General features: G+C 46.6%; 1 protein-coding gene across 1 annotated transcript in view; it reads right to left on the bottom strand.

Annotated features, from left to right (window-relative positions):
* Nucleotides 1-21,854, bottom strand: part of LOC113997818 (store-operated calcium entry regulator STIMATE-like) — a 33,571-nt gene extending 11,717 nt beyond the window's left edge. The window contains exons 1-4 of the mRNA XM_027739954.2: nt 21,726-21,854; nt 10,486-10,534; nt 9,476-9,571; nt 7,674-7,795 (exon numbers count right to left, since the gene is read on the bottom strand). Coding sequence (XP_027595755.1) covers nt 7,674-7,795; nt 9,476-9,571; nt 10,486-10,534; nt 21,726-21,834 — 376 coding nt within the window. The 5' untranslated portion in view covers nt 21,835-21,854. The remainder of the gene's footprint in view (nt 1-7,673; nt 7,796-9,475; nt 9,572-10,485; nt 10,535-21,725) is intronic.
* Nucleotides 21,855-27,774: the final 5,920 nt, after the last annotated feature.

Below are 27,774 nucleotides of genomic sequence, written 5' to 3'. Positions count from 1 at the left end.
CTGTAAGAGCCCTGCCAGCAGCTTATCATCTTCCCAGGCTCCTCAGAATATCTCAGGTCTGCAAAACTGAGCCACAGTATCTGCCTTAGGAAACCTGCAGCATTTCCTCTTACCACTTAAAAATAAAGATAACCCCTGGCAACACTTGTTTCCAGCATAATCAGGCCGGAATTTGGAATTCCATCTGCTCAAAGGAACCCGTGCAGTTGGCACCGAGATGCCAACGCTCAACGTGGTCAGATGGCAGCAGGCTGGGAGCTCTGCCCCACTTTTCTACAGCACAATTCTCTTTGAGATGTGGCAGGGGAAGACCACACCAGCACGTTGCATTTATCCACACCACTATGCAAATCTCTGGCTATAAAAACCAGCAGCACATATCAGGATTTAGTAAGAGTTGGCATCCAACCAAGCACCAGCAATATGGGGATCTGCTTCCCAGCAAGTGCAAAACAGGTCTACATGTATATTTTGTCATTTGTTAGCAGTGTACCAAAATATCTGCCTTGTTGCAAAGTTACAGCCAGAAAGTAGAGTCCTCCAGGTAGTGCCTCCATGCCAGAGATCTCCAAAGGATCACTTCACAGCCCAACTTTTTAACTGCTCAAGCCACGACTGAGAAGGAAGCAAAGGAGAGCAGAGGGAGGCCAAGGGTGCAGAGATGAGGACAGCAAGCAGAGAGAGCCAAATCAGCAGGCAACCGCACAGAGGGAGGGCAGGAAGAGGGAGATAGGAAGGTTACGTGCAAGGACAACCAGCAGAGCCCACAGAGGATTTTGGAAAGCACACGTCTCCGCTCCCTGGCCGGCAACAGCTTAATGGGTGGTCTGTGAGGAGATGGGAGCAGTGTTACAGGCAGCTGGCAGCCAAAGGCCGGTGTGAGAGAGGCTTTGATCCTCCTGAAATCCTCTCCTGACAGACATGGGTGCCTGGCTGCCTTTGGCACAGGTACAGCGAACATTTTTGCCCCATACCCCAAGGCCAACCAATTCTCCCACAAACCCCGACACTGCCATCACCCACTAGAGCTCCAAGTACAAACAAATCAGGAAAACAAGCACATCTATTGTGTCCTTCCCACATTTGAACTCTTTCCCTTTTGCTCTGTGTTGTCAGCTGTGCTGTGTCCCCTGTGGGGGGACAGGACTAACAGCCACAGCAGCCTTTGCAAGTCTGCTCTTCTGCACTGGCACTTGTGGAACAGCTCCCTCTGTCACCTGAGCTTGCCCAAAAAGCAGTGGTGAGTTTGAGATCTCTCCTCAATACCTGCCCCCTCACACCCTTTCGGGGATAGGAGGTCACTACCATCCATCATCCCAACAGTGGACTGTGGTTCTTAGGTTTGCATACTGTGCACTAGACAGCCTGAGGCAGGTTTTGGCTAAGCAGGTTGATACACAAGACACTACAAAAGACAACCTGCTTCTTAACCCACCCTAGGCATGGACTTGCCTGTGTAGTCAAGATTAACAGCCTCTCACCCCAAAAAACTTTCCCTTCATTTTCAGTTCACAAGAAAGCCACCAAATTGCTTGTGAGTTTTCTTGAGGTTTCCTTCAGAAAACCTTCTTTGCTGAAGAACAGTTTTTACTGTGTAAGATCCCTCTGTGTGAACCCCAGTTCTCCAGGACCAAAGGTCTGCCCCAGTTAGGCCAGCTTTACTGGCCAAGTGTAACTGGTACAGTGAGCCTGCACTACCAAACAGAACAGGTCTGCATCCCTTACCCACCACATCCCACCTTGTCAAAGCTACATGCATCCTTCCAGAGCTTCAAATATTCATATTTCTCGCTCTGGCCTTTTCTGCATCACCTCTAGAAGATGCTGTGAATCTTCTCCACAGTTGGACATCAGCACTGCTTACATGTCCAGTGGAAGGATATGGAAACAGACCCACACAGAGGCCAGATTTGGCCACCTGCTCTATCACCTTAAGCAGCTCAAAATTGTCACTGTTTTGCAACCTTTACCTACAGTCATAGAATCATTTAGGTTGAAAGAGACCTCTAAGATCACCAAATCCAACTGTTCCTTCTCCTTTTCCATTCTGAGCTTTGGTTTTGGACTATGGGATGAGAGACTTTCACAGAGCAACTCATCCTGGAGAACGGATTTAGACAGGACTTAAATTCCACCCTTGACAAGGAGATGAGAATGCCTCCGAAGTTTTTACTACATCTTGGTCTTCCAAGGACAGGAGGCTGCTCTGTACCAAGATAACTCAAGACAAAGATGAAAATGAAACAGTAGCATGGCCCAGGGGCTGCAAGAACTTCAGCTATAAAGAGACAGTGGGTTGTTTTCTCTGCACCCTGGAATGAAATGTCTCCTTCTTACTACAGCAGGTTTGGAGTCATCCCAGGACCATTGATCCACCTCAAAGTCCATCATCCAGGCCTAACTCACCATTAGTGCATCTAACTCTGAATGATGCCAGGAACATGAAAGTTAGTATTTTCTGGCATCTCATCAGGGAAAATGGAGCCATTGGTGTGGTCCCTGGACAAGCCCACAAGACACATGGACACACCTCCTCCTTCCACAGTAAGGAAGCAAGGCTGGAAGAGTTGATCTGATCCCAGCTGACCACACACCTCATGTAGGTGCTGGCTTCCTACAGCAAGGTAGTCAGAGGCATCCTCATATAAAACTTGATGTCTTTAATGGATGAAGCGTTGTCCAGAAGCGCCCTGCTCCGTGGATGGGAAAGGATTCTTTGTACAAGACTTTCTGCCAGACCACGCTGCCAGCCAGCAAAAACGAATCTGCTACCTGGAGGCTAAAAAATAAATTAAAATAAAATAGATGTCTTCCTTCTCACTGTGTTCAGAGCTTCCTTTTCCTTGTACGAGAGTGGGGAACTGGTCCAAAGCATCTTTGCAGGCTCCACATCATACCTGTTAGATTATATGTATCACACTCTCTTTGAGCCCCCTCAGCTTCTTGTCCCTGGTCCTAGCTGGAAGGTAGGACCATGGATAGACACTGAGTCTATCACAAGCCTCTCCTTTTAGCTTAATGAACACCCTTTGCTAAAACCTCCTTACAACCATCTCCCACCCTGAGAAAAATTAATATCCTCCTTCACCTTCATCCAAAAGGATGCACACGCTGAATTTTGACTCTCCTCCTCCAGAACCTTGCTGGTGCTCCCCACCATCAGCAAGACTTTCTTGGAGCAGCCCAAGGACCACTGGAGCCTGCAGGAACCTCACACAGACATGTTTCATATATTCCACTTGTGCGTGGGAGCCCAACTGCTGGCAGAGCAAAAGCAGCACTGCTTGAGGTATTTGAGCTGTTACCACACAACAGGATTAGTTTTAATCCAGCTGCCTAATGCACCAAGCTGTCAGCACAGCCCACATGTTACTGCCAGACAGCTTTATTTACAGTCTTTTGGGGACTGTGTGTGCATGGAGCAGGTAGCAAAAAGCTTAACCACAGCCAAAGCAGAGGGTTCAGGGGTTTTGAGGAAAGGCAAACATTTAAAAGCACTGAAAGTTGTACTGGGTGGCAACGTGGGGACAGAAAAAGTCAGTAAAAACTTTTAAAGAGATACTCAAATAGTACCTCCAAAACCAAGGGATCTAACTGTCAGTGCCAAGTACAGAGGCAAGTAAGAAACAGCAGGAAATATCTGAATTGCATGAAGTGCTCACTTGGAGGGCAAGAACAGACTTTCAGAGATGGGCACCTGATGCATCAGAACACCCAGACAGGTCTGGTGGGCACCACAAACCCTCTCTGGCAAGTTTTGCATCTGAACCAAAATGACTGAATCATAGAATGGTGTGGGTTGGAAGGCACCCCAGGGCAGGGACACCTTCCACTAGACCAGGTTGCTCAGAGCCCCATCCAGCCTGGCTTTCAGCACTTCCAAGGATGGGGCATCCACAACTTCTCTGGGTAACCTGCTGCAGTGCTGAACTGGAAAAAAGCGAGTGAACAGTTGGAATCTGTCCCCAGTTTGCAGTGTCACACCAGTGGAATCACTGGTCTGTAGAGATACTGTTGCTGCAGTGGGGTAAACACTGCTGCTGCCACCAAAATCCAGGAGTTCCAAAGCTTTGCACCACTGCTCAGAGCAAGGGACCTGACCACACACTCTACCATTTGAGGATGATCCTCAGTCCTTTCCTTACTTTTCCACCCCTGGTCTTAGGGGTGGAAAGGCCAAGCAGGCTGAGGACAGGACAGCCTCTCAGGTTAGAGCTATTTTCAGCTGTATTTCCTCAAGCATTAGCAGCCAGCTCCCTTGGCTGCTCCAGGATGTGGGAATATGTGTTATGGAAATTTTGTACAACATCACCACAGGGCCAAAAGCAGCCTACACAGGTCCTCAGTTAAACTCAGCAGCTGGCACAGAGCATATTCTCCTAGAGCTAAGTTTGACCAGCAGAGTTCAACAAGCCACTAAACAGACTTTAAAGGCCTCCGAGCAACATGCCTTTCCATTTCCAGACTCTGAATGAGCACAAAGCATCAGGCTCAGCTAAGTGACCACAACCACAGTCCCACACAAGTCAACATCCAGATGGGCATCCAGAGAGGTACTGTCCAGTAAGAACACTCTCTTTTTATCCCCCTCATTTCTTAATGTTCCTCTAGAAAAATTTACTTGCACATTGCAAAAACTCTCTCTCAATGCAAATTCACAACATTTACTTACTTTAAAAAAATACTGGAGTATTTTTAAAGTAATGCTTGAGAGTTATTAGACAACTAAAATACCAGGATACTGCAGCCATCCAGAGGTTCCCTCTAGGAAGCTGCTCACTGCCATGGGAATGGGGGAAGGAGAAGGCTGGAACAGGTCGGAGGCAAGGCACAAAACTGAATCAGGCTTGACCTGCACACCCTGACTACAGCCAGTACCTCCCCTGCTCAGTCTGTATAGGCCCAGCAGTACCTCCAAGACCTCTGGTATCCACTTCTCACGTCCTTTGAAGCTTAAACTCTGCTTTGTTCTCCTCCCTGCAGAGGTTCTCTACAGGAAGAGCATCTACAGCCATGACCGGCTACAGCAATAGTGCACAGAGTATTTGTGGAGTTCCACAGAATCATCACAGAATGGTTTGGGTTGGAAAGAACCTTAAAAATATCATCCAGTTCCAATCCCCCTGCCATGAGCAGGGACACCTCCCACTAGACCAGGTTGCTCAGAGCCCCATCCAACCTAGCCTTGAATGCTTCCAGGGATGGGACTTTGTAGCTTTGAGTATATGCAAGGCAACCATTTCCCAAAGCTCACTTGTACCAAGAATACACCTCTCCAGTCTTTGATCTTAGGAGCCAAGCAACCTTAGAAGAGGCAGCACCTTTTAAAATGCAATTTCCTGTGCTGAGAAGCAGCTCAGAGAGTAATTTTGGGCAAAGATGGAAGAACACAAACATACAGAAGCCTTTGACTCTGCACTAGCTATGAAACAGGTCATTCCTGGCTGCAGCAGTGTTTGGCCACGAGCTCGAGCACAGGAGAGGCTGATCTCACAATGCCTGTTTCTGGGTTTTTAGAAATATGGAAGTAATTGATTTTTCTAAACAATTCTGGGCAGCTGGGTGCTTGAAATAGCAGTGTGGATTTGGGTGCTTTCCCTCCCCATTTTTTTTTTTTGCTTCTCCATTAAGCTCTTGCAGTCACACAGGGAGAACCTCCTGAGGCTGTGGAGGTAGGTGTACCAACCAAACAGAGCAGGAGGGGCTGCTGGAGCCCAAACCTCAGGATATCTGCAGTGGTCTGCATTAGCTGCAGGGATGCAGCCACAAGCTGGAAGGATGGAGCTACAACAGATTTTTTTTTTTGGTCCAAGCTGATGCAGGAAGATGGGTCCTGGCTGTACTGACCAAAGACACAACCATTCTCTCCTGATGTTTAGAGCAATGGCACTGACTGCTGTTTGCAACACAGATTTGGTGCTTCCCTGGCTTTCTGCCCTTCCTCCTCTGCAGGACTGCAAGAGACACTTTTGCTTCTCAGGGGAACTGAGGAAGCAACGTCGAGTCTGGTACAGCAATTAGGCCAGAAAATGAATCATGTTCCTGGAGCCTGAATCAAAGTGTACAAAGTTTACAAGCATCTTCCAAACTGGTTTGGAAGTTACTTAACACCCGAGATGAGAATAGCAGTGTTCTCCTTCCCCAGCCCTGCAACAGGATTGCCCTGGACATGCCACTTGGCTCCTACCTAATTTTTCCATTGTGTTCCCTCTGGCCAGAGACCTGCACCAAAAACTCCATTTGGTGGATGAGACATTTAATCCCCCGCTTCAAGAACCAAATTCAAGCAACAGCAGAAACTTATTTTCTACTAATGAAAGCAAGATTTTCTCAGAGGAATGAGCAGTTTCTGTAGTCTAAGCCAGCCCTAATGAGGGGCCAGCTGCAGCTCAACAGAAGTTCATCACTGCTCTGTCAATACACTTTTAATGTTTCCTTGCTGCTGCTCAACTGCAGACGTGGCACGTGGAGCTTGAGCAGTGCCCTGGGACGGCTGTGGTTGGGTTTCCAGCCCTTGTTGCTCAAAAGGGGGAAAATGCCAGTCCCTGAACCAAGAATATCTGGATTCTTCTGCTGCCTCATCTGAGTGACTTTATTATAAGGAGGAGCCATTAGGGAAAATAAAAAAAGATAGTCCCCACCAAATGCCTGCTGTCAGGATGCTGAACCTGCTCTGGAGATCAACGAAGCATTTAAAGCCATTCTCAGGTTTGAGAACTGTCCCTGCCACATCTTATCATTTCAACTCATCTGCTGTCATCTCATTCCCAGTCTGTAGCTGCTTCTGCTACCTCACAAACCCAACCATTCCCTTCACCTTCTGCCATGATCCATTTACATGTGCTGACTGTGAGCCTAAATTCACAAGTCAGTAGGGCCTCCAACCTAATCCTAGTTTGATCCAAGTTTCACCAGCTCAGTTATCAGACCAGCTACTAAAAATACAAAGGAACAAGACTAACTTCAGAACAGACTATTAAGGTGAGAATGCAATTCACATGAGAAAATACATCTTATTCATACAAGACTGAATTCATTTGTATATTAGACATAATGTAAAACAGTTACAAAGGGTTAATTTTTCTCCTTCCTGAAGCCCGAAAAGCTATGCCTTCCTGGAAGCTGGCTCTGCTCTTTCAGAAGGGAACTGCTACCCTCTAGTGGGGCTGACTGAGAGGAGCTTTTCTGATACTTCTCCATCTCGAGGCAGGAATTTAAGAAGAGAGAGGTCCGACTTGGGAACTCAGTTTTGGGGCCGCACTGTGCCTGGCTGATGCCTATTACAGCTCAAGGGAAATACAAGGACAACTCCACGTTTTGAAAGGAGAGGCAGGGGAAAAACCCATGAAAGAACCCCACAAAAGTCACCACTACTACCCCCAAACATCTTAATTTATCCTGTGCATGTCCTGGGATATATTATCCACTCAAGGAAACATTCAGCCTTTCACCACCAACCTGCTACAGTCAAAAGTGTGTTTGGCAAGGCAAGAGTTACCCACGACCTAGTGACGTCCCAGCATTTAACAACACACTCTAGGAGCTCCTTGGAGAAGGGGTAACAGAAGGCTCACATGTTTTAGCCCCAAAATGTAGTTCCTGACATTTTCTTCTTCCCATTCCCAGCTGGGAACATAACCCAGCCATCTTTGTGTGGAGCAGCTGACACCTACCATACTCTCCAAAGACCAAGTAGGTGTATTTCTTGTGCTGCACGATCCAGGAGACAACTTTCACACCCAGCCAGATCAGCAGCATCCCCAGCGTGGCATCAAGGATGAAATTAATAAGGTAGCTAAAAGCAGAAGGAAATTCAGGTTTCAGTTGTGTTCTTAAGTCTTATTCAAAATATTTAATTTCAGTATGGGAATCAATAAAAACCCCCAAGAGTTTCAATAACTGCACTTAACTGTCAAACCTTCCTTCCTTTCTCTGTTATTGGATTTTTCCTATAGCCTTACCAGCAATTTTTTAGTTTAAAAGCCTGTTTAGGAGAGAAGGGAGCAGGCTCCACCAGCTCTCTGGCATTCTTCATTTATTCATATAGCATTAAATACTTCCTGGGCTAGACCTGCTTAAAAGTTACCCTCAAAATACGATGCTATCCATTTGCAGCATCTTTTTTTTCTTATTAGAACAAAATCCCAAGCTTCAGGGGAAACAAAACTGTTCTGGAATTTCATACAAGAAAATGGCAGCTTTTTGGACACCACAGCTGCTCTACAAACCGGGCAGCAGAAGAGGTAAAATGTCCATTTTACTGAGCGCTGCAAGAGGCTCCCACAAGCAGAGACACAGACAGAGGCAGGTTTTGGGAGAGGTGATGAGCCCTGGCTCAGCAGCAGCCACCCTGAGGTCCCCAAAAGCCTTGAGTTCAGGGTCCCCACTGCAGATCCAGGAGCTGAACTCATCCCTACCAGGATATTTGGGCTTGACAGGTTTGCTTGGCAGCTTCGGTTGTTTAAGCAACACTGGACAGAGCACCAGAGGCAGGAGACCCACGTGGACCTTCTGGGGATTTGGAAGGTTCAAGAACTAATCCAGGGCTTGGTGTTTTAATGAATACCAGAGGGGAAAAAAATAAATCTGAGGCTAATGTTTTTTGTGCAGTTTTCCATTATTGCAGTATTTTCTGCCAGATTTCTGCAGCATGAAGAAAATGCCAAGCACAGAGCTACAGGAATGAACATTTCCTTTTCCAGAACTCAATACTGCTTCTGAATCAAGAAACTGAAAACAACAATCTGCTTTTGATATGCACTTTGAGCGCACAACATTAAGTTTTTCTACATCCAAAGGCTCAGACTAGCTTTTTACAGTTTCCAGCTGCTGAAATCAGAGTATTCAATACAAACATGAGGCTCTGGTGGTTTATACTGGGCAGGACATGTAGTGTATGAGCCTCAAAGCCCAGGGACAGGGCTGGAGGCTTTTAAGCTGCCTGGTTCAGGATGACAAGTCAGGCAGCACAGGGAAACATAAAACACACATTAAAAATAAACAACACACCCAAAGGGCACAGCATAAGCATGAAAAGGTTTCTTTCAAAAGTGTCTGTTTAAAAAAACAATACATCATTTTAGAGGTTTTATGTAGCCCCAGCCAAACTTGTGTCTGCTTAAAGAAACACATCAAGGTGCAGCACTTTAATACATAAAAAGGAGACAGACCAGAAGGTTTTCAGCAGCATTTTGAAGCCTAGAGGAGTTTCTCAAAATGAGATGAGGTTAAATCTGAAACGAAATTTATAGCTGCAAAGTGGCTGAAGTAAAGGTGACATTTCTACTTTAAGTCTGAAGTCTGGCTTAGAAATCCCCCAAGCAGGACCAGCAGACTGCAAAACAGACAACCCAGACCCCAAAAATAAGCTCAGCAGGGTTTATCCCAAGGTTTCCACCATATATGATCCTTCCCAATATGCTGCTTCTTCCTTTGACAGATGTAGGGCATGAATGCAAGTGCCCTGTGTACTTACAGAGAGCAAGGGTCCTCTTCAGTGAGATCTGACAGGAAAACATTGGCAAAGTGGATGAAGAGGGCACCTATTGCTTGCTTGGAGGTATCATAAAACCTGGAGAAAACAAAAAGGCAAAGAGATCTGTGCCCTGAAGCACCAGCAGCAGAGCAGTCACACAGTGAAGGGCCCACATGGATCTGCTTTCCTCCAGGATACATTCCTGATGCCCAAGAGGTTATATGTGCTGTAAAAACGGCTGTTTGGCCAACTCCAAATACTTAAAAAATAAATCCCACTTCAGCACACAGCAGTTCAGCAGATCTGCTGCTGAGCTTTACCCTGCAGCAAAGGGCAGTTCACCCTCCAGCTCAGCCTCAGCTTTTCCAGCCAGCAGTAGGTGCAGGGAAGGTGTTCAGCTACTTACAAGTTTTGCACCTGTACACAGAGAACTGGATTGAATTCTGAAATTATTTTAGATACAGAACCAAACCGAGGTGACTGGCAGGTTTCTCATCACATTGGCTGGTAGCTCCTGCTGCCAAGCCAGCCTCACCATGTGCTGATCCCACCCACACCTCTCAGCAGCCCCAAAATCCTGCGATACAGAGGTGCTTTCTAGAGGTGTCTGAAGCCAACAGCAATTCCCAGCTACCTCACATCAGCACACAGCCAAACCTGCTGCTGGTCTATGTCTGAGCTGGGTCAGGGGACACCAAAGGGATTAACTGAATTTAAGAACAAAATTTGACCCTGTCTGGGAGACAGCCCAGGTGCAGGTGTGTCAGCAGACTGGAGGGGACCATAACCCTTGGTTCAGTCACCTACAGTAAAACAAGCTTTTCTGAAAGAGCTGGGCAGGGAATTTTATTTCTAGGGAGCACCAGCTACTTTACGGAGATTTCCTTGGGAAGCAGCAGCAGAACATTTCATTTTACAACTAAGTGTAGAGCAGGCCTAGAAGATTGTTAATATAAGAGAAAATAATATTATATATATGGTCTTTTCAAACTTCAACTGAAAAATCTCACCATATCCTCCAGGGACGCCTCTCTGCCTTTGGTTCCTTAAATCGTTTTACTGCAAAGAGAATTAGAGAGGTTCCATTAACCAGCAGAGCTGAGCTGATACACATGTGCAACCTGCACCCACCTTCACTACAATAGCAGTCAAAAAAATCCTGAAGGACCCTCAGAATTTGCCAGTCTGAAGCTGAGAAAAGGAAAAGCCAAAGGACCTTCCCAGGGTAGTGGGGGAATCACTGTCCCTGCAAGTGCTCAAAAGCAGATGTGGTGCTCAGAGACATGGTTCAGTGGTGGACCTGGCAGTGCTGGGTTAATGGATGGACTCAACCTTGGAGGGCTCTTCCAACCTTAATGATTCCATTCTGTGACTTGATGCAAACTAACCAAGAGGCAAGACATGCACCCACGGGTCAGGAGGATGAACAGCAGAGGTGTTTGAAGATCCACGCGTGCTTCTGGCATCCCTCAGCAACAGCATTCCCATGCCTAAGGGAAACTAGAGAGGGTTCACCACTACCTATCAGCCCTAATAATTTTTCCAGGCAACTTGAAATCATGATAGTGATAGTGAAATGACATAGCCCAAAAATCTGGTAAGGTTTTGAGTCTCAGCAGTGCACTAAGGCAATCTCTTCCTTGCAGTTAACAGGACCAGAGGATCTCTGAGGAAGCAGAACCTCCCACACATCTCCAGCACGAAGTGCCAGCCCCCAAAACCTGTGAGCCTGCATGGCTCCAAGCTTGTGCCAGCTAATAGTAAAATAATACTTCAATTACACGATATTTTACATGCCCACTGGCTACCACTGTGGAGCAGCAGTCTGAGGCACATGGCTCCAGTACCACCAACCACAGGCTCTGAATGAGATATCTGAAGTAACTCTTCCTTGAAAACACACAAGGTCAGGTTACTGCTCTGTTCACTCCAGCTGTATTGGAGCACTCAAGCTGCTGGCTGAAGCCACACCACCTGCCCCAAGGGACAGCCTGGGCTCATTCCCCTGGGAAATGCCTTCCTGGTTCAATCTGGGAGGATGCAGGGACTTCCCTGACAGGAGCCTTGACATTTCAAAAGGGCAGCTTTGTACTACCTTTCCTGGCAAGGTGGCAGGGCAATAAACAAAAAGATGATAGTAACAGGACAATGGGGAACTGTTTTAAACTAAAAGAAGAGATATTTAGACTAGATATTAGGACAAAGTTTTGTACTGTGAGGGTGGTGAGGCACTGGCACGGGTTGCCCAGATAAGCTGTAGTGCACCATACCTGGAAGTGTTCAAGGCCAGGTTGGACAGGGCTTGGAACAATCTGAACTAGTTGAAGGTGTCCCTGCCCATGGCAAGGGGTTGGAACGAAATGATCTTTAAGGTCTCTTCCAAATTAAACCATTCCATGGTTCTACAATCTCCCTAACCTCAGCATTTCAGTCAAGCACACGTAGAGGTTTTGGTGCCACTCTCAAATCCACAGAAAACCAGCTTTCCAATGACCTGATCAGTTATCGCCATTAATGAGTAACAAAGCATCAATTAAGTTATACCAGGCATTGCTGCAGCCATCTGTGTCCTTGTGTCCTACCCCTGTCCAGAAAAAAAGCCTGTTTTCCCTCATCCAGCTGAATCCTACCACAAGATATCCCTGCAGCAATGACTTCCATCAGTGCAGACAAGGTCTACCATCTCCAGTGCCCTTCAAAGGGCCTCTTGAATTTCATCTACCCCAACCATGAGACCCGTGCACCAACCAAGCTGTTTGAAGTACTTAAACCAACCCTCAGTTCAGGGGCAAAGACCATGTTGCTGCAGAGTAGGTGTTGGAAGGGTCTTCAGACCACCAGCTGACCACTAACTTGGCCACGAGAGCACCAGGGATGATTTTCATTATTTTCTTAATGAGAAGTGACATGTTATGTATCCACAGCCACTCAGGCTGAAAATACAGTAATTCAGTGTGATAAGATGACAAGTAAGAGGTAAGAAGTTAATGGTGTGGTGCCTTGTTGAACACAGCTTGTCATGCCTCATTAGATTTAAGAGAGTTATCTGAGACTGTGTAATTATCAGAGACAGTAAAACTGTTGTATTAAAGATAAAAGCTAGTATTATAGAGAAATAATTAACTGCTTAATAGGGCATTAGGGTATTTACTGTGCAGAGCTGCAGCAGGCTGTCTCCAAATTAAACCAGAAATCCAGCCAAGATTACCAGAGCTTAACAGGGAGCAGAGTCATTTGGTAGCTGTGACCCAGTGTTTAGGGGTGATGTTAAATCCACACTAAAGCAGCATCAGGTCTTAGAAAACTCAAGGAGATGAGGGAGCACAGAAAGGTTCTGGAGCAACAGGCTGAGCAGTGACTGCAAGGCATCACACTCCTCTTCCAAGGCCTGCAGGGAGCCAAGCCATGGCAGGCACAGACACAGGCTCAGCTGACTGACACTGGAAAAATGCTGAAGTCTCCTTTGCTCTTCAAAAACATGTCTCCACTCACTGGGGTCAACTCAGTTTTCCACCAGCTGTAGGCATGGGTTTGCTACCACAGCTCAGACAAAATAAACCTTAAGGGTGGATTGATCTAAGAGAAGTTGTGCCTGCATCAAGCAAACAAGACATATGTGATATTTAAATTCTAGCACCCACAACCAACTAAAATTTTTGAAACACTTTAAACCAATTAAAAATTGAGTTTAGTGCACACAGAGCTATACAGGATGGGAGAGAACCCCCTCGCAATTCGATTGAAAATGAGAATAGTGTGTACTGGGTCTACACCAGAAGACAGGAGGAATTTGTCTTTCCAACAGTGCTCCCAGCAACAGCATAGGTTATTTTAACTCTGCTTCCCTTCTCAGCTTTGTCCATGTGCAAAGCAAGCTGGCTCATGCAAGGAAGCAACATTACTGCACATCTTGGGAAGAAATTCTTCATTATGAGGGTGATGAGGCACTGGCACAGGTTGCCCAGAGAAGCTGTGGATGCCCCATCCCTGGAAGTGCTGAAAGGCAGGTTGAATGGGGCTCTGAGCAACCTGGTCTAGCAGAAGGTGTCCCTTCCCATGGCAGTAAGGTTAGAAATGGATGACTTTTAAGGTCCCTTCCAACCATTCTGTGATTCCAAAATTCTCTAAGAGTCAGGAGAAGAGGATCCAGGTCTATCCCATTGAACAGGAGCCACTCAGACATTAAACAGTTGCCATCACCACTGAGATGAAAGCCTGCTTTCTTGAGGGTCTGTCCTCACAAGTTACCACTCCACCCCTCCTTGGCTCCAGTCACTGCAGACAAAAAGCTGTGAAGTTGAACCAAAAGGGAAGGAAGATGAGTGACAATTTGAGAGACATACCCTGCCCACAACTGAGAAGGGGTAGGGCAGGAAACAAAATACTCCCCAGCCCTTCCTCTTCAGTCAAGGACAATAAAGATCATACAGGCTTGAAGTCCCCTCAGAACCACCAGGCTGGGTGGAAGCTGACAACTCAGTAAGAACCAGTGAAATGTCAAAAAAATTTGGGAGGAGTCTTCAATATAGATCTGTAAACAGTTAGAAAACTAGAAGGTAAAAGCTCAGTGACAACTATTCTCACTCCTTTCCCAGGGTAATATAGAGGCAAACATTTATTATGGTGTTCTCTAGATGCAGTAGAAAGGGAACAGAGAGCATTGCCTGCCCTAGACACTTAAAACTACCCTGAAGTTGCCTGAGCTTGGAGCAACCAATGTCCCACAGTTTACTTTTGGTTTTAAACACAAATTCTCCAATTATAACTAAGACAAGGACAGCAACAACCATCCAATTTCCTTGTGCTGTTCCTCACCCCATTCATGGTGGAGCATCACCCCTGCATCCCCCCCAGACCCCACACTGCATTCAGGTAGACCTGCTGCTGATTTGTGCATCAGCACAGGTGCCTTTTATCCCTATTGGAAATAAAAACCCTAATTTAGGCAGTTAACTGCAGAATCAACCAGCTGCAGATTAGCAAAACAGGCTACCAAGCCAGGTTTCTGCAAAATTATAAGGGAAAACTTACTTCCTTAGGAGGTGGTTAGACATGCTTGGCTGAGAGTCAGACCACCTCCTTGGTAAATCTTACTGCAATCAACCACAGGATTCAAAAGCTGAGGTTTGGAAGGGAGATGTTGACTCAACAGACCAGGCTTTTGGGATCTGATTTACAGGGATGCAGGCCTGACCCCACAAAGCTCAGCAACAGGCCCCAAAAGTGAACTTGATACTAGAAGTAGTTAGAAGCATTAAGAGACTTAAATTGTGAAAGATCCAACAAAAATAAAGGCTGAAATGCCCAGAAGAGGCATTTAAGATGCTTTAAGACAGGGATTAGCTAAATTGCCTGCTGTAAAGCCCATGTCCAGGGCCACATCCCACTAGCAAGAGGGTCAGGACTTTATTTCTGGCCTGTGCAGAAGAGGACTTGGAGCTACTGTACCAGGGAGGAAACAGAAGCTCTTCCCCTGCCCCTCCTCTGTGTTATTTATAGGCAGTACAGTCTCCAACACCACATTTTAACCCATTTTGCAGGACACACCCTTTCCCAGGCTTTTTCCAACCCCAGGCAGGAAAGAAGCCAACATGCAGGATGCAGAGCCAAAACCCTGGGGTCTGCACTATTCTTAGGCTGAGCCTGCAGCTCCTCAGACAGCTCCACACAAGACACAATGGGAGGAAGCAGCAGACACTGTTTGCTGAGAGCAGCCAAGGTGCTGCTGCCCAGATAAGTGTGAAACAGGCACTCTCCCATCAGTTCAGGGAGCAGCAAAAGTCCTGGTTCTCCTCCTCAAAACACCTCTGAGTGGTTTAAGGAGACTGACTGCTACTGACTTACATCCCCTGATCTGCACAAGGTGTAGTCAGTCATTCCCTCCCAAATACCCTTGTACCAGTGCTACAAGAACATAAGAACCTGTAGCAAAACTGGCAGAGGGGATACTCTTGGGAAGGAATAGAAATGGAGGTTATGTTTCACGGAATCATTGAATGGTTGGGATTGGAAGGGTCCTTAAAGACCATCTAGTTCCAACCACACCTGCCATGGGCAGGGACACCTTCCACTAGACCAGGTTGCTCAGAAGCCTCAGCTGGAACATTCATCCTTCTGGAGAGTCCAACTGTCCAAATGAAGGCCACAGAGTACTCTGGCGTGGTTCTCAGTTTTAAGTTCTACCCTTTGTGCCTTATTTCTGTGTAGATCTTTAGAGCTGTCATTACAACCAGTTGCCAGGTGTCACAAACCAAAGCTGTGAGATAACAAACATTAGTCATGCTTTGCAGACTAATTATTATTATTAACAGAGCATGTTATTTGATGACACAATAGATCTTGTAGGAGACCTGGACTGGGGATGGAGTCCAAATGAAATGCAGAATGCCCTGGGGGAGGCAGTAGTGACTCTCTTCTTTAAAGTACCACTACATTTCAAATCAGTCCCTTGAAAAATGGAGTTAAGACAAGGAAAGAATAAAGCTAAGACCAGAAGATCCAAGATCATTACAAGAAAACACCTGAAGAACGAAGTGATGCAACTGGACAGTTAGTTATCATAGAACCACGGATGGTTTGGGTTGGAAGGGACCTAGCTTCAACTCCCTTTTAATGTTCAAGATAGCATTTTATCCAACTCCAGCTTTAATCATGAAAATCTACCTGCCATACAGTTTTCTGACAAATCCTATTAAAAAAAACAGCTGGAAATTTAAGACTCCTTAAAGCTTTACTTGCTACATCCCTTAGCTACAGAAGACTAGTTTCCCTGTAAAGTTCCTTGTAGAGTTAAGTCACCCAACAACATCAACTGCTCACCACAGAACCAACTCAGCAAGGTTCTCCACTGCCCATGGATTAGAGCGAACTTCTCACACAGCTCCACTCTGCCAGCTCATTTCTCAGCTCACCCAACCCACTTGTTCCTTCAGGAACCAGGAACCTCCCAGCCCCTGCTCAGCCACAGGGTTTAGCTGTTCAAAAGGTGACGGCCAGGAAGGGGTCAGTGTAATCAGCAGCTGAAATTCAAAAGCCCTGTGGAAAGCTGTGTGCAGCTTAATGAAGCACACTGAGGGCTGCACAGACCTTCCAGCCTACAAAGCACAACACGTGTTTTCAAGCTCAGCCAGTTTTCAGATGTACTGAAGCAGAAGAAAAACGTACTGAGAGTCCTGCCATGTGCAGCTTGGTGCTTAACCCACAAACCTACATGTAAATTGGCTACTACAGGCAGCAAAGCTCTGCCAGAGACACAGTTAACCTCTGGGGTTTTGCTCTTCCCAAGAGGGAAAAGCACTTACAGGGGTGAAGCTGGAATTTAAATACATATGTGTGAGAACAACCAAAATCACACACAATTACACGTTTGTGTGAGAGGAAGCAAAGTCAGCAGAGCCTGTCTTGGGCACAACAAGCCTGTAGTGCTGTTGTGTCCTGAGCAGATTTATTTCAAAACAGAATGGGAGTCTGGACAGATCAAGTGTTCTATCATTTATTTCTTCTCTTTCCTGACACGGGCTCACACTTCCACCCACTGTTATGAGATATTTTCAGTGTAAAATCAAAACACAAACCAGAAAGCACTCAGGATACTTTTGAAGCACAGAAACAGTGCAGCAATTCAAGCTATGTGCAACAACAAGCCTGAACTTAGCACTGGGGCAGGATCACAGAATGGTTTGTGTTGGAAGGGTCCTTTAAAGGTCATCTAGTCCAACCCCCCGGCCATGGGCAGGTACACTTTCCACTACATCAAGTCGCTCAGAGCCCCATCCAACCTGACCATGTGAATGTTTCCAGGGATGGGGCATCCACCACCTCACTGGGCAACCTGTTTCTGTGTTTCAGCACTTCCACTGTAAAAAAATTCCTACTATATTTACTCTAAATCTATCTTCTTCCAGTTTATAACCATTACCCCTTGTCTTATCACTACAGGGCCTACTAAAAAGTCCCAAGAGGTGACTTAAGAATCTGGCAGAAATGAGTACCACAGCTTCCACTCAAATTTCAGACAATCCCATACCCAAGGATGCTGTCTCCCATTTTCACTAACCAATTGCCCATCATACAGGAGAAAAATGCACCATAAGGTTAGTTGGTCAGTCCACAGAGACCAGGGAAACACATACCACAGAGCAAGGGGATACTTCTGATATTCTTTAACAACTGTTTTCTACCCCTCCTCCTTTCACAGGAAGTCTGGCAAACTGCTATTCTGTGGTCCCGTCTCAGGGCAAGGTACTTGGATAAAACACCATCCCAGGTCTTAACAGAGCATCTCCATCAGCAAGTCCTGCCTGGGGGGTCAGCACCAGGGTCCCTACTGCCAACAGCTCTGCCTGTTTAGACTAAGAGTTTACCCAGCAATGATGTGCAGGAGGAGATAGAGGGACATTGCTGTCATATGAGGCAGGATCAAGAAATTTCCAAAGGACAAGCTGAAATTCAAATTTCGCTGTGAGAAGCGGACTGTTGAGCTCAGTACAGTGCAGCTCTCCTTGCCTGGCAGCATAAACACTCTCCCAGAACTAAGTCTATTTTTACACACCTACAGCACAGGTTCTACTAAACCTCATTCTGGAGCTCAGAGGGTTGCCAAGACAGTTTCAGGAAGACAGATATTTGGAAGAAAAATAAATGTTCTTACATGTCCTGCACACTGTTTGTGGTGGGGTAGAAAGTAAGTATACCAGCTCCAAAGAAAACTTTTTCCATTCACAATAGAATTGTGAATTGGAATTCCCAAAATCTGTTAATTGTGTACTCCACTTAATTCACAAAAAAGGCTATAATTCATGCAGAATATATGCCCTCATTTCAAAGGACTTTGCTGTCCAGTGTGTAAACCTGGACAACTTTTGCTAGTGTACAGCCCCTTCCTAAATAAAATTTTAAACAAATAGCAGCAACTGTAGGAACTCAGCCCTCAAAAATCACACCCAGCCTCTGCAGCTGAGGTAACTGCAATGCTGCTTCTTCCACTCAGCTGAGCGATGCTTGTGGCAAAGCATTACAAACTACTTCAGATGGGATTGCACAACTATCCACACCCCTCAGTGTCATGACCTCCCCAAGGGGAAGCTCTTGCACAGGAATCCAGATTGCCACAACTGTGCAGCTGCCAAACTTCACTGCCTCTGCTTTCAAGTGTTGGTGTTTCAGTTCTCCCAGCAAGTGTTCTTACAGCCAAAGGGCCTCCAAAGCCACCCCAGGCAGGTGGGAAGGGTAACACCTCATTGCCATTTGACTACCAAATGCAGCAAAGCTGCAACCAGAGCAAGCCTTGGACCACACTGGAATTAGGCTTGACTATAACCTTAAAGACCTTCTTGCTGGAAAAGCAAGAGTGTGTTTGTAGGCTGGAATGAACTCTGTCATCACTACTGCTCTTGGTAGTTGACAGACTGATATAAACCTACTAAATAGCTTTCCTGACTCCCTAGGATTTATTTCTGGGTTTTGTTTTTACCACATAAAAGACCCATTTCACATACCCCACTGCAACCACCCCACTCGTCCCATTCAATCACTCAAGTCTAACTTCCTCCTTTGTTAGGTTTTCCTATCAGGTTGGCAGGAGAAAAACCTGTCCACGGCTCCAAGAAACAAATTCAAGGACACAAACTCTTCTGGCAAAAAAAACATAAAAATTTACCCTTCCTGCAATGGCCATGCTTGGGACCCACATCATGAGTACTCTGAGTTTGTACACTCCCTGCACAAACATCTGCAAAACTTCGCAGAGCACCACATTTATTTTTAGTCTGAGTTTTTCTAGGTGTTTCCAAGTGCTCTGAACAGTAGCCACAGCATTTGGAAGTCTTATTTATTTAAATTCAGGTCCTCCTATAGCTGAGCTGCTGCTTTAACACAGAAGGAATGGAAAAGGCACTGGCTTGGGTTTGGACAGGAATTTCATAGCATGGTTTGCCTGGGAAGGGACTTTGAAGACCATCTAATTCCAACCTTCCACTAGTCCAGGTTGCTCCAAGCCCCATCCTAGCTGGCCTTAAACACTTCCAGGTATGGGGCTGGAACAGCTTCTCTGGGCAACCTGTTCCAATGCCTTCCCACCCTCATTGACCTTATTTCCACTCACTGATCTGTAGGTGTGAGCAAACTGGCCGGTAACATGCCAGTAAAGCAGAAATCAGTCACAAACACAACAGAAACACACACCCAGGAATGCCACAGTACTGAAGGAAGCAGTATCAAAGAAGGGCTGACCCCAGTGACAGCAGCATCCCAAGTTCTGGATGATGCAGTCATCCAGCTGGGACTGCCTGACTTGATGCTGGGCTGGACGTAGTGGAGATGCAATCGAGTTCCCAGGAACCCTTTTACTCGGCTCAAGATGCTTCGATACCTCCCAAAGACTGGAGCCTTCTCCTTCCCAGAAGGCTGCCAACTGACAGAGCCACAGGAATAGCCCAAAAGCTGCAAGCTGTTGCCCAACATAAAGCCATTGGGAAGACCAGTACAACCATCATGGGTTAGGAGTTAGCACAGAAACAGCCCAAGACTAGATCCAAGAAAGCCTCCGGGTGGGAGTGTGTGACAGGGGCACAGATAAGACCCAGCTGGGGTGGATTAGGGACCACCAGCCCAGCTGCAGCCAGAGGAGGTGCTGTGGTTGGGATCCCAGCGTTGTAAACACATCTGCTTTTGGGGTCCCAGCCAGCAGTTCCTCCACAGCTTTAGTCACTGAGCTGATTCACAACAAAACCGCAGAATCAGCTTTCGGTTTCTCCTCATTAACCAAGATGTTGTTAATGTTCAAGGAAATATCAGCCCTTGCACCAGGGGGAGGACAGCAGTTAGCCCAGGGTTGATGATTTGCTAGAAGGGGATATGTAGCCTCACCCACAGAGGTATTTTGACATGATTTACCGGTGTCCTTGATTTTATGAGACACCCCGTGGAGTTTACAGGACAATAACCCATATGCACGTATCACCAAGGGGAACAGGAACAGAAAAAGAGATCAATCTGTTCTTACTGTCAATATTTGGTGAAACACAAGCAGTGACATGTTGCAACTGGGCTTCTCCAGCTGGAAAATGGTATCAGTTATCTCTGGGAAGAACATGTTGCAGTTTTCTCTGGCAGCCCGGCGTTAACCGCAGTGCTGGAGCCTTTGAAAGTGGTTTCCAGAAGGCAGAGAAGGGCAAGAGAACCTCAAAATCTGCAGCTACTTAGCCAGAAAAGTTGAAAGTTTCAGTTCCCTGTCACCACAGGCTTTCAAACAAGAAAAACAGATCGAGTTCTGGCGTGTTTTTCAACTTGTGTTAAACCACTTAACCCTTAGAAGTAGCAACACACACATTGCTCTGAGCAAAACGCAGCTGCAGCACAAAACAAGAATAAATTTTCTCGGCTCTTTCAGCATTAATGTTCTCCCCCTTTTCACAGGATCACAGAATCACTGAGGTTGGAAAAGACCTCCAAGATCGAGTCCAATCATTAACCCAGCACTGCTAAGTCCACCAGTGAACCACATCCCTAAGTGCCACATCTACATGCCTTTTAAATCTCTCCAGGGACGGTGACCCCCCCACTGCCCTGGGCAGCCTGTTCCAACTCCCCTTTCGGGGAAGAAGTTTTTCCTAACATCCAACTTAAATCTTCTCTAGTGCAACTGGAGGCCGTTCCCTCTGCTCCTGGAAATCACAACCCGCGTGATTTTTCTCCCTCCTCAGCTGTTTTCTCTCACTACCCCGCTTCGCAGCAACCAGCAAAACACGTTCTCTCCGTAAACTCCTTCCCCAGCCTCTCAAGCCCGGAAACTTTGCAGCTGAAGCAAAACTCAACAAAACAGCATCCCAACGCAATTTAATCACCCTCACCCAGCAGCGCCGTACGGGACACCCGCCCCGTTTTTGTCAGCCCCTCCCCAGCAACTCCCGCGGTTACACCAATAGTTTTTACCCTTCATTAAAATTTTCTAAGTGACTGAGCACTGGCTCGCACAAGCGCGGCCAATTTTAGCAGATTATCGCCGCACGCTCGCGGTGCTTCATTACCATCAGATTAGGGCTGGGGACGGGAGTTTTTTTAAGACGGAGCATCTGGCGCTGCAACTGCCGGCTCGGGAACATCCACCCGCAATCCCACGGGGAGCTAAGACACAAAACTTGGGTGTTTTTAAGCGAACGGGCGCCCACTCCCCTGAGCATCGCCGAGGCACCGCGGGTCCCCCCCGGTCCCCCCGCGGGCAGGGGGTGCCCCCGAGCTCCCCGGTACTCACGCATGAGGGTGCTGAAGGCGCAGAGAGCCAGCAGCGCCTGCAGCAGCACCCCGAAGCGCCCCAGCAGAGCCCCGCTGCCGCAGCCGTGCGCCGGGCGGGGGGCGGCCATGGCACGGCGGGGTGGGATGGAGCGGGATGGGGCGGGACGGGATGGGATGGGATGGAGCGGAGCAGAGCGGAATTGCCCTAACTCCGGCCCCGCCGCGCACAAAGGCGGCCCCGAGCCGCCCCCGCCCCCTGGACCGCCCCGTCGGCAGCACTCGGGGCGGGGCAGGGAGGGGAACGGGAATGGGGAGGGGAGGGGTTGGGATGGGAGCGGAGCAGGGAGAGAGTTGGGGACGGTGGCGGAGTTGGAGGGGGGACGGGGACAAGGACGAGATGGGGTTGAAGATGGAAATGGGAACGAGCATGAATACAGGGATAAGGATGGGGATGTTGAAGGGGTTGGAGGCGGGGATGTAATGGGGACAGAGATGGAGCCAGGGATGGGGATGAGGATGGAGAAGAAGACAGATGGAGATGGGGTTGGGGATGGAGACGGGAACTAGTATCAAGATGCGGATAAGGATGGATATGTGGAAGGGTTGGAGATGAGGATGCAGTGGGACAGAGATGGAGACAGACAGGGATGGGAATGAGGATGAAGATGGAGAAAGAGATGGGGTTGGGAATAGAAATGGGGATGGAGACAGGAATGGGGTTGAAGATGAGGATAAGGATGTGGACATGAAAGGAGCTGGAGATGGGGTTGCATGGGGAACAGAGATGGAGACAGGCAGGCATGGGGACGGGATAGGGATGAGGATGGGGACAGAGATGGAGATGGAAACAGGGATGGGGATGGGCATTAGGATAAGGGTGGGGATGTGGATGTGTATGTAGATGAGGTTGGAGGTGGGATGGAGATGAAGGTGGGAATCAGAATGGAAATGGAGGCAAAGACAGGGATGTAGAGGGAGACAGAGTTGTGAATGTGAATGAGGATGAGAACAGAGATAGAGATGGGGATGGGGGTTCTGTTGGGGACTGGGGTGCTGGGTTGGGGAAATTGTGCTGAGGTTTGGAGTGCTGGGTTAGAGAAGTCCTGATGAGGAAAGGAGTGTTGGACAGGGAAGGGTGGATAGGGATCCTGACGGGGTTTGAGATGCTGGGCTGAGGGAGTCCCAGAAGTGTTTCGGGTGCCAAGATGGGGAAGTTCCAGCAGGGTTTGGGTTGCCCTGGCTGGAGAGGTCCTGCCAAGGTTTGGAATGCTTGGCTGGGGATGGTTGATGAGGATTATGGTCAAGATTGGGGTGTGAAGTTGAGGGGTTCTGGCAGGGATGAGTGTGTTGGGTTTGGGAAGTCACAGTGGATTTGGGGTACAGAGGTCCTGGTGAAGTTTGGGTCACCAGACTGGAGAGGGTCCCAGCAGGGTTTTGAGTGCTGAGTTCAGGGGAATCCCAGTGGGATTTTGGGTCTGCTGATGGGATCAGGTTCTCAAACTGCAGCCTTAAACCTGGGTTTTTTTGCTATTCTGTGTGTTGTGGCTCCCACCCCTCTTTACAGCTCCCTCCCCAGAGGGCAGGTTTCATTTTTTCTCCCTTTACAATGTACCTGAGGCCATTTTAGGGACCACTAAGGTCATGCACTGGAGTTTTCCTCCCTGATTTTGAAGGGTGGGAGCTTGTGTTTAGTTACAAAACCAAAGAGGCTGCAAATCTCATCGTAGCACATGACTCTGAGCAATGGCCTTAAAAACAGTGGTAAATGAGACAAGAAAATCATGGGAGCTGGCCTGCTTCCCAAGTAGGTCCAGTTTACAACACAGGAGGGAATTGTGCTATACATGAGCTTAAGAATCTCCTGTCCTGGGTTGGTCATTAGTGCCAGGCTTGTTCCTTCTCCAGCTGCCTGCACTGAATTTTCCCAGCCCCTCAACTGAGCCAACCAATGTGATACCAATCCCCTGGTACCAATGTGCCGACTCCACATCACTGAAATAACCTTCATGAAAAACAGTCCCTCCCTTTTTTTTTTTTTCAAGTGTGAATTGAATTTTAGGTTGATAGATGTTCATTTAGCTCACTGACTTTAATCATGGTTTAATCACGAGTTCAGTCAGGAAGGTGGAAGTTTCATCTCACTAACTCATTTTCAGCTGATTTTATATGTGTAATTGTTAGTTTCATAAAAAGGTTCATTCCCCTGAGTTAGTAAATCTGATTGTGTTTTGCACTCAGTTGCCTTTATATTAAACTCTAAATCAAATATTAAAGTTGATACTCTTATATAAGCCAGTTGAACACACTGTATGTGGAAGTATCTATTAAGCAAATACACAGATTTACTCAGGCTCTAACTTTTTGCATTTTCTCAGATTTCCTAGGCTGCTGCTAAAGAACCATTTTCAAGAATTGCTGGATGATAATTTTTCTCTTGAGAACTGCCTTGGACTCTATTTCCCAGGAACAGCACAGCAATTGGTGAAAATAAAGGTGAAAAAAAAGACATTTAAACAAGACTGATACTTTTTAAACAAAATTTCAATTTCTATGAATAACCAGCAAATTATCTGTAAGAGATGCTATGATGCATCAGAGACTTGCCCAAAAGAACAGTTTTCCAAAGGCTCCCTCTGAGCCAGTGGTCCCCCTCCCCTTTCTTCCAGCTCAATTAATGATGACTCCTCCCAGCTGTTTTATCAGCAGGACAAAGTTATCTGAAGCCTTATTTCCAGGTGCTGATAGGTTTACAGAGCCTCACATGTGTGAAAACACTCAGGCTGTAAGAGGGCAATAAACAGAACCCACTTGATTTCACTCCTCCATGCAGGAAGAGGGAGATATCCTGCTCCACACTGCCCCGTGAAACCACAGCTTTGCTTTATCAAAAGCACGATTTGCACTTCAAAATATTTGGATTTTCTGAAGCCATGAAAAAAGTCCTTGAGGCTCAGCTGTATCTGAGGTGGAGTCTGGGAGCTCTGGCTACTAAATTTTTCTATATGAATTTGGCAATTAAGATGCCCCACAACTGGCTCCCTGTTGATTTTTTTTTCCCCCCCAGGGTTTTCCATCTCTTCTCAGGTGCACAGAGAGGCACTGGATCCAGTTTATATCCAGTATAAAAAGTGGGTATCTGCCCAAAGTGCTTGTGAACAGAGCGAATTGCAGCCACACAGGCAGCTGAACCCACATTCTTTATCAGTACCCCCACCTGCCACAGCTCACGGAATTATTTTCCTCAGGGAAATTTTCCTTTGGGGCTGTGGATTTTAGCCTGTGTTGATGCAAAGCTGTTTTCTGAGCAGGAAAAGTTCATAGAGTGAATGTGCTCCCTCATGTGTTCAGGGTAAGGCCCCCCAAAGCTCTGCGAGGGCAGGTTGTTCAACCCGGAGAAGAGAAGGCTCTGGGGAGATCTGAGAGCCCCTTCCAGGGCCTAAAGGGGCTCCAAGAGAGCGGGAGAGGGACTTGGGACAAGGGCCTGGAGTGACAGGGCAAGGGGGAATGGCTTCAAATTGACAGAGAGCAGGATTGAATTGGATATTAGGAAAAAATATCCTGTGATATTAGGAAAAAATTCCTGTGAGGGTGGTGAGGCCCTGGCACAGGTTGCCCAGAGAAGCTGTGGCTGCCCCATCCCTGGAAGTGTTGAAGGCCAGGTTGGACAGGGCTTGGAGCAACCTGGGATAGTGGAAGGTGTCCCTGCCCATGGCAGGGGGGGTTGGAACTAGATGATCTTCAAGATCTCTTCCAACCCAAACCATTCTATATTTCTATGGTTTGAAAAACACCCAGCAAAAATAAGAAAAACAAACCAAGTAAGCACTTATGGAAGAAGTAGAATCTAATAAAGGAATCAATGAAGAAAAAAATTCCTAAGAAAAATTAGTTTAAATATTAGTCCACGTGCATAAGCCCAAAATCAGAAAAGCCAAGATGTCAAATCGATTTCAAGCAATAATGGATGTAAAAACCAATCCAGGCTATTCATGAAAGCAAGAGGAAAATGAAGGATGGATTAAGTCCATGAATTTTCTATAAGAATAATACTCTATAATATAATATGATTAATATAATATTCCACCATCTAAAATAGAATGGAAAACAAAATAATGGAAACCACAGAATACCTACTCTTTCTTTTTTTCACCCTTCAGTGAAAAGTGAAATTAACTTTAAAGGAGCAGAGATAGTGCAGGGCAAGAACAGGTTTAAAGGTGAGAGGAATCAAGACTGATGTATTTTAAGGGCCTGAAGGAACCTAAGCAAGAGTAGCTGTGAAGTGGGAAGGGTAAAGCCTGGCACCTCAGGAATTGTCACAGGAGGACTGGAGAAGGGCAAACACTGTGCCTGGGTGTGAGAAGGAGAGGAATGAGAGTACAGGGAATCAGAGACCCAATAGTATTCTAGTAGCCAGGAAGATACTGTTAAAAATTATCAAACTATCAATTTATAAGCACCTAGAGGATAATAGGATAATAAAACACAGCCAATGTGAATTTTACAAGAATAAATCATGTCAAGAGAGTTTTATATTCTACTCTGAGAGGAGGAGTGGATGTATTTTGAACTGGGGAAGGTTTGTCTTGCTGCCCCAGTAAATAACAAGGGAATATACAGCTCCCACGAGTTCTGCAGGAGCACCACCTCCAGACAAACCCCCACCAGCTGCTCCAAAAGCCATTTGCTGCTGCATCAGGAGCAGTTCAGCGGCATCTGAAGTTAGGTGAGTTAAATTAACCCTTAGGAGATGATCAGGGATATCAAGATAAAGGAGTCTGCAAACATTCATGAGAATTAGAAATTATTTAATTAAACTGAAGGTTTCCAAAGTCAACAGAAGGAGATGCAATGAGTGGTAGGGAAGAAGGGAGGCAGAAAGTGGCATATCTGGCTGGAAAGAGAATCAGAAGATGTAAAAGGGCTGCAGGCAAAATGTGAGTTGATAGGAAAAATGGTGCTGTAATGAAGCACATCTTGTTCTGGGAGGTGATCTGGAGTGTTTTATAGAAAATTTGGAGTAGTTGCTGGGTTCAGCCCTGTTTTGATATTGCCCAAAGATGTATAAATGCTGGAATCTGGAGAAAGGCAAGAAGAATGACATATATTTGAGAAAACAGGAATTACAAGGGAAATGGGATATTTTTTACCCCAGAAAAACCTGCAGGTGTCACAGGAGGAACAGGGTTTGTGGCAAAACTGTTCCAGTACAGTTATAAAAAGTCATTAAAGTCATTATAATTGTTCTGCCTCGAAAACACAAATCAGTTTTTGTCACAAAAAAAAATGTTTTGGAGCACTGGGAATTGTCCAGCCCATTGCAATGACAACTGTCTGCACATCAATCCTTTCCCATGTGCATCCAGCTGGAATGCGTGACATGCAACACAGGTACCTGCTTACACTGAGCAGCCTGTGCTGTGGCAGGGCTCTGATTTCAAAATAGACCTGAGGGAGGACATGTTTTTCAAGGCTTCCTCACTTCAAGGGCACTTAGCTGTGAAAAGCTGCTGGCTCGGGATCAGCCACGGCCTTGGATGCCCTTGGTGCAGTCCTGGTACAATCATAGGACGAAAAATCTCTGTACAAGCTAATCTTGGGTGGGATCCACCTTACCTGTCTCTAGGTGTCCCCTTTTGAGATATCTCTTGGCAGCTTTCATAGCCTGTGTAGAGAAATAGCCTCTTCCAGGACGTCTTCCCCTGACCCATCCTGGGCAGCTCTGAGATGAAGTAAGTCTGTTCCAGCTGCAGGAAGTTCATCCATGGCCCATGTCAGAAAAAAAAAAAGTCACAAAAACATGAATATCCTTTTTTTTTTTTTAATAGCAACACGACATTGTTTTCTTCAACTCACATGCCTCAAAACCACTCAGGTGTTTTGTACCCCCAGGGTCCCCAGCAGGATGGTGGGGATGAGGAGAGGGCAGTGGCAGGTCTGCAGGTGGTTATTGTGCTAAGCTGTGGGGGGGGAGGGCACATGAAACTGCCCTTTCCACGGTGATGCTCATGTGAATTATTCATCTGGTTTTATTTCTCATCTGATGATGAAGAAATTGCTCCTGAAAA

Source organism: Pipra filicauda, unplaced genomic scaffold (assembly GCF_003945595.2).
Source record: "Pipra filicauda isolate LSUMZ 115617 unplaced genomic scaffold, ASM394559v2 scaffold311_size1313980_pilon, whole genome shotgun sequence".
Taxonomy (NCBI): domain Eukaryota; kingdom Metazoa; phylum Chordata; class Aves; order Passeriformes; family Pipridae; genus Pipra; species Pipra filicauda.
This window is presented reverse-complemented; position numbering and strand designations above follow the sequence as displayed.